Source organism: Phasianus colchicus, chromosome Z (genome assembly GCF_987193195.1).
Source record: "Phasianus colchicus chromosome Z, bPhaCol1.hap1.1, whole genome shotgun sequence".
Taxonomy (NCBI): Eukaryota; Metazoa; Chordata; class Aves; order Galliformes; family Phasianidae; genus Phasianus; species Phasianus colchicus.
In genome coordinates this window covers 35,827,784-35,845,251 of record NC_143476.1, presented here as the reverse complement: position 1 = coordinate 35,845,251, position 17,468 = coordinate 35,827,784, and the positions used below count along the sequence as shown (strand labels likewise).

At 40.2% G+C, this 17,468-nt stretch overlaps 1 protein-coding gene across 6 annotated transcripts in view; it reads right to left on the bottom strand.

Annotated features, from left to right (window-relative positions):
- The window catches only part of PALM2AKAP2 (PALM2 and AKAP2 fusion), a 243,269-nt gene that overhangs the window by 175,377 nt on the left and 50,424 nt on the right, over positions 1 to 17,468 (bottom strand). For all 6 annotated transcript variants that reach the window (XM_090131477.1, XM_090131478.1, XM_090131479.1 and 3 more), the window contains exon 3: positions 11,317 to 11,447. In XM_090131477.1, coding sequence (XP_089987603.1) covers positions 11,317 to 11,447 — 131 coding nt within the window. The remainder of the gene's footprint in view (positions 1 to 11,316; positions 11,448 to 17,468) is intronic.

The window sequence follows — 17,468 nt, the reverse complement described above, 5'->3', positions numbered from 1 at the left end:
AGTGTATTCATTGCACATGAAGAAAACAGAGCTGAGAGTGACCATGTTCTTGGCATGGTGACACCTTACAGCTATCTAACAGTACCCAACTTGTGGACACCACAGCTCTCTTCTCACAGTGATAGCAATAGGATAAAGGCTCAAAGTCATGAGAGTTCCTGTTGCACAATTTGGGACATGAACATGGCATATGTGGAAAGGCTGATCCACTGTTTTCACTTGCTATCACCTTTCCCAAAGATATAGTGCTTTTTTGATGCTTTCTCCTCCTCTTCCCCTCCCTCTCCCTCTCCTTCTCCCCTTCCTTTTCCCTCTTATTCTTCTCTGCCCTTCTCCCTCCCCCTCTCTCTCCCTTTTTTTCCCTTCCCCTCCCCTCTCCTTTCATTTTTCTTTAGCTGAAAATCTTGTAGCAGCAAAGCTGAAATTCCAGTGTAACTATGCCATCTTCCCCAAATCAGTAGTGGTATCTTGAAGTCCTGCACGTAACCTGTGAGCAATGGTATTAATTGTTCTCACAGGACCACGTCAGTGGCTGGCCCCATATAACCTGGACCCAGTAGGTAGAGCTGAGTACTTTAACCACTCAGTTCTGTGTCCTTTCTATATTAGAGAGTTAATGCAGGATTTTTACGTGATAATTTCTACTCAACACCCAAATAATACATTGCTTTTTTGTTGCTTTCAGATCATGCTTCTTTGATACTTAAGAATAGTGTGACCAAAAATAGCCAGATTTACAGTCTTAGTTATGTGCACAGGTATGCAAAATATGAATCTTTTTTTTTGTCAGCTAAAGGCTGTTCACTTGTGCTTTCTCCAGCAGCACTGTCTGCTTGTATTAGTAAACAGCTTTTTCTTGTTTGTTACCATTAAACAAGGAAAACCTGAAGAGTTTTGAGGAATGAAAATTCATTCATGATATGCAAGTGGTACTGGTGAGGTCCCCTGCATACAGTAAGGAGCAATTCCTGTATGAAAGGGTTCAGCTCAGACTTAGCTCATACTAAATGTGTGGGGAAGATAATTACACAAATGCAACACTGGAACAGGAGACAGAGAAGGAGCATTGGTGCACCTTGCTCAAAGGTCAAGAAAGAAATCAATGGCAGAGGGAAAAGTTAATCCAGGGATAATCCATCATGGCTGATTTCTCCCCTCAAAGCCATTTCAAGTGACATTCAGCAACACTTAAATTGATTTGTAGGAGTGGAGGATGCAGAGACCTAGTCCCTGCATCTCTTTCCAGTTACTAACTTCAGATTATCCTGCTGACATTCTTTTGTTGCCTAAAGGGTAGATTATTTTAAAACACTTTTTATTTCAGTACATTTTCCAGTACAGAGGTTGTTATATAGGGCTATGATAATCTCTGCCTGTAGAGCTCATCCTTTTTAACTGTCTGATAAAAATGCTGGTGAAAAATGAATCTACAAAGAGAAGCCTTGCTCATATTAGTAAAAATCTTTTAGAACAGACTAGGCATAACTTAATCTTTCATACAAAGGACTGGATGTATTTTCCTGCGCCTGGTACAAAGGGAGAATGGTATTATTCTAGATCAGTCACAATCTACACTACAGTTTCACAGCCCTTTGAAATTTCTGTCTCACCACTGATCCACTTATTCAGACTTAGCTTTATCTTTTTTCAGTGTATTTTTTCTTCAGCAGGTTTTTATGATTGTCCTCATCAGTATTTTCAGGACTCCTAAACCATAGAATCACAGACTCATAGAATGGTTTGGGTTCGAAGGGACTTTTAATATCACCTAGTTCCAACACATCTGCTATAGGCAGGGATGCCTCCCTCTTGACCAAGTTCCTCAAAGCCTATCCAGTCTGGCTGTGAACTTTTTATCCATATTGAGGCGAGTCTGTCAGTGACACAGACTGACAGCTGGACAGAAGATAGAGCAGGTGGCTCTTCAGACCCTAGCAGCTTCATGTTAGTACTACCTTAGATATGCAAAACCCTCATCCACAGATTCTTCTTATTCATGGGTAGCTAGTCTTCTTACATGTACACATCTCTTCTACTGTCTCATAACTATGACTCCTTGCATATAAGCTGGCTTGCTGAAGGACTTCCACAGAGAAGTATGGACATTGTCCAAATCTGACTCCAGTGTTTTGTGTGTTGGCCTTTACCTCCTGATCCAATTTTTCTTTGTAGATATTGATGACATTTTATGGCCATAAGCTCCTGTGCTTTCTTGGCCCTGCTGACCAACCTTTTCAATGTGCTATTGTTCTAATGGCAAATCAAGGTGCCAATCACATAGGGACTGGTCTTAAAGGTCTGCTTAGTTTGACCTTGAACACATTTTTTATGGTTTTTTTTTTTTCTTTTTTTTCAAAATCTGTTTGATTTTTTTTTAATTTTGCTACTGCTTGGCAGTGCACCTGGCATCCCTGTAAAATCCTCTCTCACCTATGACAACAATAACTGGTCACAGCAGATGCCATGAAAATCTGATTTTGAAATGGCTTATATCCATGTCCATTTGCTGTTTAATTCCTCCCACTTTCTCCACCATCTCTATCTCAAGCATTTCATTTATTTCATTGCTCTTCTACACATTCGTTACACCAAGTCAGTTTTCTCATTTGAGGTCTTATAGTAGTCTGATGCAGGGACCTGATTCCTCTGCGTCTCACGGTGTAAAGTCATGTATCACTTCATCCTACGAAGCCCATTTTTGTACTTGACTATGAACATGTTTGTTTTGCATTTGCATCGTGCTGATCTGAGTGCTACGAATGTTCTCCATTTTTGATCTGACCATATCACTTGTTCAGCATACCCTGGGATGACTACAAGCTTTTCTCCAGCCTGCACTTTTTCACTTTTTTGCAATGATACATATGCCAGCAGACCAGTGTGTGCTGCTGAATGTTGCTGGAAAACTCAATTTGGGGCTTTTCCTTTTTCTTTATTTGCAATTTCTCAATAAAATTGGTAACAGCTGTTGTTTTCTTATCAATCATTATTCCTGATAGCATATTCAATCATTCTTTGTCGTATGTGGACCACCAGTTTTGGATCTGCATTATTTTGTCCTTAGAATTCTCAGACTGCAGTGGTTTAAGAAACCCCACAGGGAGGTGATGTGCTTTTCAAACTGCGGATTTTAAAAACGAGTGGCGAAGACTTGCAATGCCCACTGGGTGGCTCCAGACACTGAACCTTGCTCCTCTGACAGCCTACGCGGGGCCATACCAATTCTGCAGAATTGCGTGGTAACTGCTGACAACCAGGAACAAGAACAGGGCAGGGCCGGGACTAAGCAAACTGATGATGCTCCAGATATATAAATTATTAAGTAGTTATTAATGACTATTTGAATCACAACAGTGCACAGTGGTTCTTTGGAGGATGCCTGTGCAGGAAGGAGCATTAGGGCTTAAAATCCACCCATTGTACTTGAGATGCTTATCTGAGGCAGGAACTGTTCTCAGGGGAACAGATGGGCTTACACAGGCTGTGAGCTGAGGTTCTTTCCTCACTGAGTGAATAAGGAGGTGGTGATGTAAATGGAGATATCTTATTTAAACCCCTGCAGTTACACAGATTAAGTCCAAGTCTTTGGAGAAGGGAGTTACTGAGGGCTAAAGCCATAGCGTGTCTTCCCTGGCTCTGTGAGCACATCTGTGCGAGTGCACGTGTATGCTGTATGTCCTAGCCTTGCCATACACAGTACATAAAAAGAGGTTTGGCAAAGCAAAAGAAAACAAAAGAAAGTTCTCCAGTTTAAAGTGAACACAGACTAAATAATCACTGTGAAATACCAGCACAAAATCAGCTGTGGGCTGCTTCCTAACCCTGTGCCTGCTCTTTGTAAAGAACACTGCAGCTTTCTCATCTTTTTCACAATTGTTCATGCAGATGTAACCCTCATGCAAATATCTCTTTCTGATACAGAACTAACTTGATTTTGGTATTTTCCAGACTCTAAGATTGTTACAGACTTCCAGCTAACTGTCTGGAAGGAGCTCTTGAGCTAAGCTCCAATACAAGAAAGCCAACCAGTTACCCAAGTCCAGAAAAGATAAACCTAACCCTAACAAAGAAAGAAATGGAGGCTAGTCTATTTTGTTTTATTCAGGGAAACAATCCCACATGACCTATGATAAAGATTTAATTCACATATAATGAACTCAAAAGTTTCTACATTTTATGCTATTGTAAGTTTATTACTTACAAAAGACTGTTTGCATACAGAATCCATCAGTTCTACTAGACTTAAAAGAGGCATGAAAATCTTAGACATCTTTGCACATGGAAGGAGTGTGGTGATGCAATACATATAGTAAATAAATGAAGAGACTTCTTAATCTATGACATACAGACATGGATGAAGTGTTAGAAACATATAAAGTGGAAATTTCTTGATATGCAGTGATGGATGTTTGGAATTTTTTCTACATCTTTTCTTCTGCTTGATTGGACACATGGGTGTCTTTACTGAGGTTCATATTTGAGGAAAGCAGCCATAGCTGGAGTGGTGAGAGTCTGTGCTCATACTGAACAGTCATCTTTCTGTCTGCTTTATGAAAGGTACAGACATCACTAAATAATTACAAATAATTTAGTAGTGTGATATTCTTACATTCACATTCAGGTAACTAGCACTTACATGACTGTTACAGATTTACAGATTCGGCATGCCACTCTGCTATTTTAAGTATGAGCTGAGTTTCAGATCCAAAGCAATAAGCAGGGTTACTATTTTGCATGTATGTATGTGTGTGTGTGGTGTTTTTTTTGTTTTTTTTTTTTTTGAACTGTCACATCTGAATATGTTATACCACATGTAAAAACCTCTAGCCCTTTGCCACCCAGCAACTCTTAATTAATTTCTCTTCTGAGATCATCCTGCAAATTCTAAGGAATTCTCTAATTCCACTGCAGAGTAGGTTCCTTCAGAAATCTGAGATTTCCTGTTGTTGAAGTTTTTAGCCTGGCTGTTTCTCTATTTTTCTAAGAAATGTAGCCCTTTTAAAAAACATCCCAGCAAAAGCTTTATGGGCAGTGAAGGATGTGCTGTTTTGGAAACCATATTCCTAGGAGTTGCTGAAATGGGAATCTCTACATCTTCAGCACAGAAACTCTAATGTTGATCAGACTTGCTGGAGAACCAGACACAAAGTGTGAGGACAAAAAGCTGCTCCTGTGCAGAAAGCTTGATCTTCCCTCATAAGCAGAACAGAATTTGAAGAGATTGCCTGGAGATGAGATGCTTTTGTTATTTCACTCCTGGGGAGCTCTCTAGTGCAACTGTTCATACAGGCAGTATGCAGAGGAAGACCAAAGGCCAGTTAACAAGCTGCATCTGGCATTTTAGTTAGACCCCAAAATGCTGAATAAACAATGTTCTCCCTACAACTGAACTTTTGCTCCAGCTGCTATCGAGGTGGAAGCTGCAAATATTCATGCTCATGTGGACCATGCACATGACATACTGTTCTCTGCAGCAGCACACTATTCTGCAACTGTTCATATCCCCCTGGAGTCCGACTGCAGGGAGATCAATTAGACTTTTCCAAGAAGACCATTATGCCTCCTCATGTTCTGGCTTGCACCTCCAGCTCTCAGGAAGGTCTGAGCAGCTGGTTCTGACATCAGATGATCCCTCTTTTGAAGGTCCCTCTTTTGAAGGTGTGCCCTCAGGTCTGACTTACACATGTTGTCTTTCTCTCTGCCACAGAAAGTCTATTAGTATCAGTCTCAAGAGATACATAATTACAGCCGCAGTTCCCAGGCCGGGGCATGCTTCCCTTTTATCCTAGCAAAAAAACAGGAGAGAAACCCTGCCCTCAGAGGAAAACGAAGGAATGGACACCAGGAGGAGATAAACTGGCAAAGCTGCAGCAGCGATTATAAGTTCAGCTGAACCCTATGCCTGTATGTGCTGGAATCTGCAATAAGAAGGGATTTCAGTGTAGATGTAAACTAATGCCACGGTTCTGTGATATACTCATAGTCTGTTAGTAACGAAGAAAAACAGGTTGCCCATGGAGGCTGTGGATGCCCCCTCCATTGAGGTGTTCAAGCCCAGGCTGGATGGGGATTTGAGTCAGTCTGGTCTAGTGGTGGGTGTCCCTGCCGATAGTAGATGAACTAGACGATCTTAAAGGACCCTTCAAACGCAGAGAATTCTGTGATTCTAATAAGTACATTAAGGAAAACAAAACAAAACATAACAAAAACCCTGCCTCTCAAATAAAGGTTTCTCTTCCCAGAGTCTAGCCCATCCTCTCAGTTAATACTCACATTTGAGCATCTACCAAGAAAGATTCCAGCATACTAAAGTAAGGAAAAAAAAATTCTGCCAGTTTTGTTAAGATTTGTTCCCATTTGGATATGCATCTATCCTGATGTCTAGAAGCTGGTAAATCAGGCACAGCTTGAGTAACAGAACATCAGAGCACCTTGCACTTTCACTCAAGACAGATGACTGTAATGACTCCAATCCCTGTGCCACTCACCCTCCTGGTGTGAGGTCCCTGTTCCTCAGTCTCTTCCACAGGCATTCTTCAGCTCATGAGAACTTTAAATACTTCCTAATCTTTTATAAGTATGGAAAAGTGCAGCACAGCAGCTCTCTGAGATGTAAACTGCTGGGCAGGTGGCAGTTTCAGCTTGTATTTGTCACTTGCCCACACCAGTAAGTCACCAGCAACCAGTAAGCAAATGTTTGCCCCAAGAAAGAGCTTGTAACCAATGGACCAAAGCACAGACCTTCCTCTGCTACACTGGCATGTAGAAGACCTACAAAGGGCTTCTTCTTCACAAAGGATCAATGTACAGAACTCTTCTCCTGGAGCTTGCACACCCATGGTTTACCACCAGCATGTGTGTGGGTGAAGCACTCCACCAAACCATGGAGTGTTTTCAATACTCTAAAGCTGCATTCAATACACTGCTTTACTGATGGTTTAGTTCTGTGAGTTTCTTTTCTCCAGGAGTGTGACGGGTCCATTCCTGGTGCCTCAAACTGGTATCTACTCTTAAGTGAGGAGATATGCTCTCACAGAACATTTCGTGTTGGTGTGTTAGACGAAAGTTTTAGAGCAATGAAAACTCTACACCTTTTGTAGTAAACACTGGCCGCCAGCACATACTATAATGTAATCTAGTAAAACAAAACAGTTTTGGGAGCCTTTCAAATGCTGTGAGGGAGCAGCAGGCTGTGGGTGGGCTGCTCTGCTTTATGAATTCTGCCTGTTAATACCCAGATGTCGAATGCCAACTTTCCATTCACTGCTGCAAAATAACAGACTGTCATGCAGTAAAAATAGTCATGGGAGGCATGCAATACATTCCAGTGCCTGTTTCATCTACAACACACCACTCAGAATGTGTCTGTGTAAGTTCACTGGGCATCTATATTACTACTATCCCAAAAAAAAGATTTTTTTGTCCATGACTGAAAAAATCATTTTGATTTGGTACTCAGGGATGTGATTTAGTGGAGGGTTGTTAGAATTAGGATAATATGATTAGGTTGCAGTTGGGCTTGATGATATTGAAGGTTTCTTCCAACCTGAGCAATTCTGTGATTCTATGATTCTATGTGGAAGAACTTAAAAATTGTGAGTGTACAGAGCACTGGAACAGACTGCCCAGAGAAATTGTGGAGCCTCCTTCTTTGGAGATATTCAGGAAATGCCTGGGCATTTTCCTGCATGACAAACTGTAGGGAACCTGCTTTAGCAGGAGGTTTGACTGGAGAATCTCCAGAGGTCCCTTCCAATCCCTATTTGTGTGATTTTGTGATTCTGTGATGAAAGGAAGGGAAAGTGGTTCTTGTTTATTTGTTGCTCCTTTGGAAGCATTAATTCAAAATCTAATGCAACTGCAGAAAGCAGAAGATAATTTTGTCACTGTGCAACACTGGGAAAGAAACACAGGACTGTCTGCTTTCCTCTAATGCTGACCCAGGTTCTTTGTGAGAACAAGGAAAACTAGATTAGTTTCAAAACTTCTCTGTGACTCAGGACAGTATATGCCAATAGATATTTCAAGTATATGTCTGGCTCTGATCTACCATTTATATAACAATACCACCTATCTTGCAGCGAGGTTTCATGCACTTGATGCTGCAGTAATCCCTTTCCCCTTACCTTCCATCTAAGATTCAATCAATGTTAGGAATAGGAATCTAGTTTTCCTATTAAGTCCACTAGCCATACCAGTTGAAAAAAAGAAAGAAAGCAAGAGAGAATACCAGCATTTTCTCATGAGGCAGCACAAGACTTACTCTGATGACTCAAGTTGGACAAGCATGAATGCCAGGAGTACAGAACAAAACTTGTTTCAATGCTGCTTATTCTTCTATTCTCACTTTGAATTGTTGGATGCAAATACTGCTCCTAGTGTACACATGCTTCTAAATTCTAAAGGTAAAGAGCTAATCATGACTATCAATGGATCATTGTCTGCAACCCACTAATAGATAATTCCTGTGACTACATCTTAATCTTTTACTTTTGAACTTGTATCTTCATCTTGCACTTCCATATACACTTGCAGGTAATCAACAGCATAACTGCATGATATAATTTCATTATTTGTATCACGTTCTTTACTGTGGGCTATTCTGCTTTATTTCTGTTTTTATGGTACTGGCATTTTTTTCTGTCACTTGTTATGAAGAAATGCTGAATAATGGAGACCTTTTTCTTCCAAACTCTTCTACATTTGGGGAAGCTCATTAAATCATTGTACTTACTTGTGTAAGTTTACTCATATGTGCATATCCTTGCAGGCTCCAAGCTGAAGTATGTGCTTTTTCATATCATGATAACAGGAAAGTCTAATAAACAAACAGCAGTCTGTACATTCATGCATTTTTGCTGCCCCAGTTAAAATAAAACAGCTACCAAACAGAGGAGAACTGGCAACATTAGCTTAAGACTAAACATTAAAAGCATGTGTATATCCAACAGAAGATTATTTTTTTTTAGTATACAAGTCACATAAAATAAGCCAGAAAAAGCAAAACTGAACTGAATCATTCCTGCTGTGTTCAAGGCCCTGAAGTCCATATACAAATCCATAGCCAGTTCTACTGTTGCCCTAAGGTAGATATATTTGGTACTTCCAGATAACTCAGTCCTACATGGGTCTGTGTCCTCATTGCTGAATGTTACTCTGGCCTCAAATACATTCAGTTTTCTACTCTAAACACTGCAGCTCACCCAGCTTGGCAGACCTAGTGTTTATGATTTGTCATATAAAGACTGATATTTCTCTTGTGCCATCAATGTTTGTCTAGCAAACCCAGAGATGTGAGAAAGGTAGCTTCCTAAGCAGTTCAGCATAAGAAGGGGAAATTGTGCTCTCTGAGATCAGGATGGGTTGCACTTCTGCAAGAGGAAGGGAGTGGCTGCATGTTCCCCCCTGTTAAAGCAGGGCATGGTTGCTTGTTACCAGAAGAAGATGGACATTGACTTCAATAAGAAAGTTTCACACTGTTCTTAGAGCAAGTGCAAAAACTTTGCATGTTTTCCAGAAGAGACAAACCCTAAATGAGTTGTGCAAGAAGCAAGCAAATGCTTTCAGGATGAGTTAATTCAGCTTCAGCCCTCCAGATAACATACCTGACATATTACATCTCTGATTGGCCTTTTCTTTCTCAGCTTATCTTGATGGTCTGTGTTTCAAAGGGTCATGTTGTCACAGATGTAAACGGGGATTAAATTAATGACTTGAATTTCTACTGTCCTGTCTCTAAAGTTCAGGTGTAGTACTGTGTTATTAAAATCAAAATAGATTTTACTTTCTTTGGAGTTCCCTTGGAAAGATGCCAGGGAATTTCAGCTTGCTAGCAAGGCTGTCAAACAAATATCCTTTCAAATTAGTGGTAACATGCTGACCTGTCATTTGTGACCATGGCTGAAGGGAGCTCCATTACTTCCAAATACTTAATGACTTCATTTCATGGTTGCAGTTAAAGAATATAAAAACACAAACCACATGAATAAGGATTTTGCTTGACTTACTTCCTATTCTTTCAATTAATGAAGTAAAACTTTAAAGCACAGAAGTTTCATTGCTTTCAGTGGTGGTATTCATATAGGTGAAATTAAGTTCATGCTGAAGCGTTTTGTTGGATGGGGTCAGAAAACTTACCACTTTGAAGCATTCACCACTAGATGAAATATGTATTATACTACTTACTTTTGAACTTCAGTCTATGTATTCTCCCCATCTACTGCATTAATTTATGGAGTAAAGGATCAGGCAGTGTATGAAACTTAAAAAAAAACTCTCTTGCCTTATGTAACCACAGATATAGAAGAATGATGCACATGCTCAGTTTAAATTAATATTAATAACGGGAGAGAGACTAGTAATATGAGTCAATTCTCACAGTCGTGCTAATACATTACTTCCACAGTGTCTTACAAACTCAGCGTGGATCTCCTTGTGTATATCCCTAGAAAACATCTGCAGGAATTTCTCCAAGAAATTTCACAAGAAACCTGGCATAAGCAAATAAAACTGACCGGATTCTAGTCTAATACTTCAACCCTGGGACAACTGGTCTTATTTTCTTTCTTTTCTCCCTTGCATGTTTCAGCTGGTAGATTTGTAGAATCTGTGGCACCAAATCTGACCAACTTTCCACAAGTATTCTGCTAGCTGAAAAAAACTAAATTCAAACAGCCTAACTGGCAGAAGGAGCAGTCCTAGAATTAGTTTTGTGAGGGATAAGACCATTTTCCTTAAGAGCTTTACAATCCATTGTTTGGAATAAAACAGGGAAACACACACACACATTAAGAAAGAACGAACATTAATTTAGAGTGCAATGGTGAACTGATAAAAGGAAGAAATTCTAAAGCCCAAGCCTTGCTTAGGAAAGTTGTAGGTAATTGATCTGATGATGGCATCTGCTGTTGCATTTTGAAAAGTCATTTGCACAAAAGAAAAGAGAGTGCAAAAGAGTGCCACTACTCTTTGAAGTCCTTTTGGCTGTAGGAGGTATAAAGCAATGGAGAATCTCACAAGTGTTGTCTGAGTCATACAACTGCATCTGAGGGGGAAACTTAGCCCTCTTTTCAGCTCCCTCATGAAAAAAATCCGTCTGAGTCCATCCAACGCAGATACTGCTATAATTCTAATTTACCAACTGTGGAAGTCTGGGAGAACACACTTTGGGCTGTCTGTCTGCCTGTCTCTTACAGCCTCCCTAGGCAGATATTGTTAACTGCCACCAGAGATGGGGATGGAGGCATGAGTTAGGGATATTTCTAGCCTTAACGGGAGAGACTATTCTTATGCAAAACAAAGGGAAACAGTCTCTACCTGTGTATATTTTCTTCCAGCTTTTTCACTTTCAGCTCATCCTCTTCTGACTGCTTTCTTCTGGCTTCTTCTTCTTCTGCAGAGCCAGCAGGAATTCCCTGCAGGAGCCATTTTTCCCGAAGAGCTTTTGACTATCAGGAAGAAAAACAAAAACTTTAGCAACAGATAGGAAAAAAGCTATCTTAAGACTGAGAAGGAGCTACATCTGCATCTGAATTTTAGATTACTTCCATTGAATTACAGACACTGCTTTAAGCAGTGAATTTTGGGGAGTCTGTTAGATACTTACACAAATTTAGCAGTATTGGTTTTGCAGTATACATTGCGTTTACATTCAATTCCTTTATTTGAAATTATTTTTTGTTCCTAATAGAAACAACAGTTTAATCCACCCAAAAAAGTCTTTGAAAAAAAGCTTAGATCTCTCACAAGTGATAAAGCATGCACTGGAAAGATTAAACTCATAAACATCCTAGAGCTTAAAAAAAATAAAAAAATAAAGAGTGGTATGTTCTAAGTATAGTGCATTTCATGAAAAGTAAAATCACTCCATTACTGAATTAATCAAACATTTTTTTTTCCTATTTATATGACAGATCTCTGTATATTTACTGACATGCACACAGACACACAACATGTAAATCTATATATTCAAGCAAGCACACACATTATCTTTCAGCCAAAAACTGATTAAAACAAACAAATACAAGTCTTTCAGAAACAGTGGATATACAAGGATGCAGCACTGCTACAGAAAATAACAATAACTTATACCCTGGAAAAGAATTCTGGGGAGTTTTACTGTGGTTTTCTACACAAAAACATGGCAACAACCTCTCCTAACCACTGTGTGGTCCAGCTGTGGCTCACCCCCAGGAAGATCTGCCATGGAGATGCACTGCTGCCAAGCAATCCTTTCAGCAGCTCATCAGCCTGCATGTCTTCGCCAAATCCATCCCAGGGGATGCTGACAGGACATGGCCTCATAGGGCTCACTTGGTGAAAGAAAAATCAACAGTCCGAAGCCATGCTGGGCTGTGGGACTTGGCAAGAGGGGAATGGAGAGGTGGAAACATAGGTCAGCCAGGGAACTGACAAACTAACCCTTTCCTTGGCCAGAGAGGGGAGCCTTCATTCTGAATTTCCAAAGTGATTGGAAATGCTTTCTCAGGAGGCATGTGAAAGTGTGCATCCTCTCCAGAGAAGTCTAAAAAACAAATCATCAGTTCAAAGAAATCAAAATTTAGAGGCTGCTTGAATGTACACTGTCAGTCTTTTCAATGAGGTGTTTGTAGCTGGAAGAGAACCTGATTTTTGCAAACTACATATAAAGAGAATACACTCACCACCAAAAGTAGGCTTCAAACCCAGCCGAAAATAGAAAGCTTTTTGACATGAGAGACTGAGCTTAGTTAGTTTTTCAGTGTATATATAGACATAGCATCTATGCATAAGCTATTTTTGTCTCTGCATGGCCTATTTGACATCAAGCAGTTACATTTTAATAAGGCAGCAGACACAGACCAAAGCAAAAGACAAGTGGATAAGTCTGTTTTACTCATAGTTGCTGGGCCTTTGAGATGTTCATAAAACATTAAGGACATTTACTTTCAGCCACAGCTTCTGCATTTCATTAGCCCTTTTGCTGTCACTATCACCTACTAGCGCTTCCGACTATCTCCTGTGGGCTGTTAGTAAGATTTCCTGGTGGGTCCTTTGCTTGAAACCACAAGACTGCTGACCTGGAGAAGTTCATCATCTCCTCCAGCCCAATGGCACTACTGAATTGTCCTCTCTCTGGAGAACCCCAGACAAACAGAGAATCAGAATATAATAGTCAAAGAGGGACTTGCAGGTCATGACTTCACATCTTTTGTGTACTACGCATTTAAAAACTTGTGCTTATCTTTCGCATTTAAGAGGCCTTCACATCACAGCTCAGAGGGGTACCTTCTGCAGTACATCCAGTCCATACCAGAATGAAAGCTGATTGCTCCTTAGAAATTGTATGTCTTTTCTTTAAAATGGAATGCAGCATGCAGAAATTTGTTGCTCCATGTCTTTTTAGCATGCAGATGCAGAAATGTATTTGCTGCATGTGTCGTACCCAGCTGTGGCCTCAAATCTGATACTTTGTGTGATGCTCTGTTGGATAAAGCTCCATATTCTAATGATCAAACTCTAAAAATGAAGGCAGCCTTCTCTGTTTTAAACTCCTTGTAGATTTGGCTCCAGGAGTCCTAAAAAGGCCCTTGGTCTTTGGACAGATCAAGAGATACTTAGCTTCCAGTCACTCCTCATTTACTCATTTACTCATTATAGGAGGATAGATAAAATTCGGGCTTTTTTGTGAAAGCGTGCTTTCACAGAATTTGCATGATGACGTTCAGGCAGGAGAGGCCAGTCTCTTCAGTACAAACGCTGTGTACCAAGAAAGATATTTTCTACAGATTTCCTTTTGGCCTTTGTTTATGTGAAACATATGAGCTACAAACTCACATGATTTCTTTCTCCCAGAAGCCTCTTTTTTTGACCTATTAATAGCATGCACTTGAAACTGGAAAGCATCAATGGGATTTTTAAAAGACATATTTAGAGACAAGAATCCTATGAAAATCCTCTTGCGTGAAATGTCAGCATATTTTATCAAAACCAGAGAAACTGGTAGCTTTGATGTTTTTGGCACCCCTTTGTAAGGTGAAAATGAAGGCAATCATTAAATACTATGCCAAAGAATCCAGACAAGAAGACTCTGTGAAATGGAAACATTTATGAGGACTACTTCCTAAAATTCAGCGAATCTATTTGCCAATAAGTTGAGGTTACATGTATTTATATACCCTCTGCAAACACAACAGACAAACATGCAGGCACACATCGGGGCACTATGCACAAGAGCTTTGCCAGCTGTGGGATCTATTCTTCTCTGCCAGATCCTTGACATGACACTCAAGCAGTAGACTGAACTGGAAAAATCTCTCACCTCCTCCAAGCAAACATTTTCCAGGCCATTTTCATGAGAAACCTAGAAGGAAGGCTTTGACACATCTGAAGTGACCAAGAGCAAACAGGGCAGAAGAGGGAGGTGGTGATACAGCCATGTGGGATGCTTTGATACAGCTCCTGTGTTCCAGTCCTGTGAGGCAGTCAACATCGAAGCTGACATGCCAGATGCAGGACAGAGCCAGATGTGTTTGGAAATAAAAGATGCTTCACTGCCATCTGTCCTTCACAGCTATGAAATCTGGATTACATATCTTCTAAAATTCTTGCAAAACTTACCCCAGAAAAAAGAGGTGTTCCCCAGTTCTGTTAAACAGAGAACACTAGTATGAGAATAGAGCCTGAAGTCAGCTTGCCATCTGAGTTACCCCTAGTTAACAATATTGTGTTACCAATGTTATACTTTATTAAGTCTGTAATTGAAGCAGTCACATGCTAGTATTTCAGTATTACTCTTCCATCATTACCTGATACGTGCCTTAACTCTCTACTACATCTTGGAACTTCTCGATGCACCTGTGTTGTGCTGTATAGTTAGACATTGCTGAAAGGGCAGAGCACTGCAAGAGCGGGCAGTTATACCACTGCAAATATACAGGCATTTCTACAGCTTGTTCCAATAATGGAATGTGAATATGCTCTACTATGAGAAAGCAACATTTCACTGGTACAGCAATCAGCTACGCCACGTAAAGTTTGGTACAACTATTCCTTCGTTTACTGAGAGAGTACAATTTCTTCAGGGCTAAATCCTTCAGCAGAAATTAAATCACGCCATTAAAAAGGCTTTCTGCTACTGAAGTGGAAAGGGCACTAGGATTGCACTGCACTAGGTCACCACAGCTCTCAGGTGACTTGGTTTTTCTGCACACAGGGAGATGGCAGAGATACCCAGCAGCTTTGTGTTTATTTTGAAAGCAGAGCAAATTTTCCTCATGTGCTTTAAGAAAAAAATGTAAACAGGTCACAATTCTGTGAACAAATTATGGTGCGGACAGAAATAAGAGAATAGATTTTGGAGAGCACAGAAAGAAGCTGTTGCCAGTATTGGAATACAAGAGACACAGTGACAGCCACAGATGCAGTGCTCAGCTCTCTTATGTGCAATAAATTCCAGTTTCATACTTCAGGACAGTAAAACCCAAGGGCTTTAAGTTGTTTACATTTAGCACTGTCAAGGAAATAAAGCATAGTGCCTTCAGTGAACAGAGTAGAATTGCTGTACTGAAAAAAAAAACATTCTTTACTTTCAATGTTGCATTTTACTTTAATATTGCATAAAACTATTGGGCGACAATTTAGTGTAACAAGTAAATCCTTTTATTCCCACTTCCATTCACTGATATGCCACCAAAGGACCTTAAGAGTCACCTGTAGATTGCCCCAGCTGGTGATCAATTCAACCCATCAATCTTGCTGATTTTGTACCTCCTTTGATAAACATTGTTCATAAAGAAAAACACATTTCTAGTCCTGCACAATTGCAGTGTATTCATCTGATGCCCAGAGGCATTTGCCAGGTTTTCCATTTGACATTCTTTGATAACATAAAGACAGTTGATGCTGTGCTGCTACATTTTGAGGTCTTTTTTCTTCTCTCTCCTTTTCATTTTTCTTATTTACAACTGTCTACAGGAACAATCACTGCCTCTCCTTGAGAGAAGTGCTTGCTGACGTGCTTCCTATTGCAGCTCAGTACATTTTCAAGGAAGCTGATAATCTCAAAAAGAAGCAAATGTCAAAAGTTGACTGAAGATAGCCTCCTGCAGTAAATATGCCTAATCTTGAGAAACACTGTCAGATTTGGGTGATTCAGGATACTGTTGTATTTTCTGTGCTGCAGAACAGAGGCAATAATGATCCCTGGTGTAATTGTATTGAAATCAGTAGTGCTACATTAAAGACAATATTACTGAAATCTTTGCCAAATTGAAACGCTGACAAAACTGTTTGGATTTTGATGTTTGAAGATCACTAAGCATTAACAGTACAGTACTGGGAATGAAGAGATTTTTCCCCTGCATGGATTCAGTTCTTCTACTCTAACAAAACATGGATGCTCGTATTTTCAAATCCGTGTGTATCTCATTGTCTAGTGAAAGACAATGCAACAAATCTTCCCTTCCATCTTGCAGCATGACAGTGATGGCAAATATGTCCCAAATTTTAAAAAAGCAGCTCAAACTGTGTTTCTGAGTGATGCTGTACTTTTTCATTTTCTGGTGGCTGAACTGATGTCCAGACTGATGAAGACTTTCCATACATTGTATTTCAGCAAAGGAGAGTCTGTTTGCAATATAAAGATGAGATACGGTTTCGGCTCTGCTGTGAGATGGATGCAATCATACATATTGTGACTGGATCAGAAAAGGAAGCAGTTTCCAGATCACTGGGGTGATCTTGGAAACAGCATTTTGCTTAGCTGCTAAAAATTCTGTTGCCTTTCCCATCATCTAAGATGCTTGTTATCACCCAAGGACCATGTCTGCATAATACAGTGGTATAATGGAAACACTGTCCAGGCTAGGGAATGAAATCATGCTGAAAAACTTGTCAGCCTTGACCTCAGCCAGAATATCACTGCTAGGATAGGTATAAGTCAACAACAACAACAACAAAAAGTTAGTTAGTGGAGCCTAACCAGCTCATTAAGAAATACTGTATCCATAAATAGATGGAATACTTTATGTAGAGTTCAAGATTTTACTGACCAAAAATTTCTTTGAAATCTTTTGAGGAATTGACGTCTCAACAAATATTTTTGAGAAACACATGTTCTGACCAAGAGTCACAGATGTTTTCCAGTAGTCGTTTAATGTGCATTCAGAAGGTGTTGTGCCACTGTAGTGTCCACAGCTCATCCCCTCCTTCTGCCTTGGTGAGAGGCACAGCAATCTGCAGAAAAGTTGTGCTTGGAGCATGGTGCTGGATGAGTGAAAATGTGTGATTGCCATGACTATGAAAATTGCTATCTGGAATCACTATAGCTGGAAGACACTGAGGAAATAATCTTCTGCCTTCAGCTGCTGGCTGCTGCTAGTGCATTTGACAGTCCTTTGGCTCCCCTGACTATTTGTTTTCCTTTCTTGAAGCAGCACTGTGGGCAGGAGAGCTTTGAGCAGAGCAATATGGCTGCAGGAGTGGGTGGG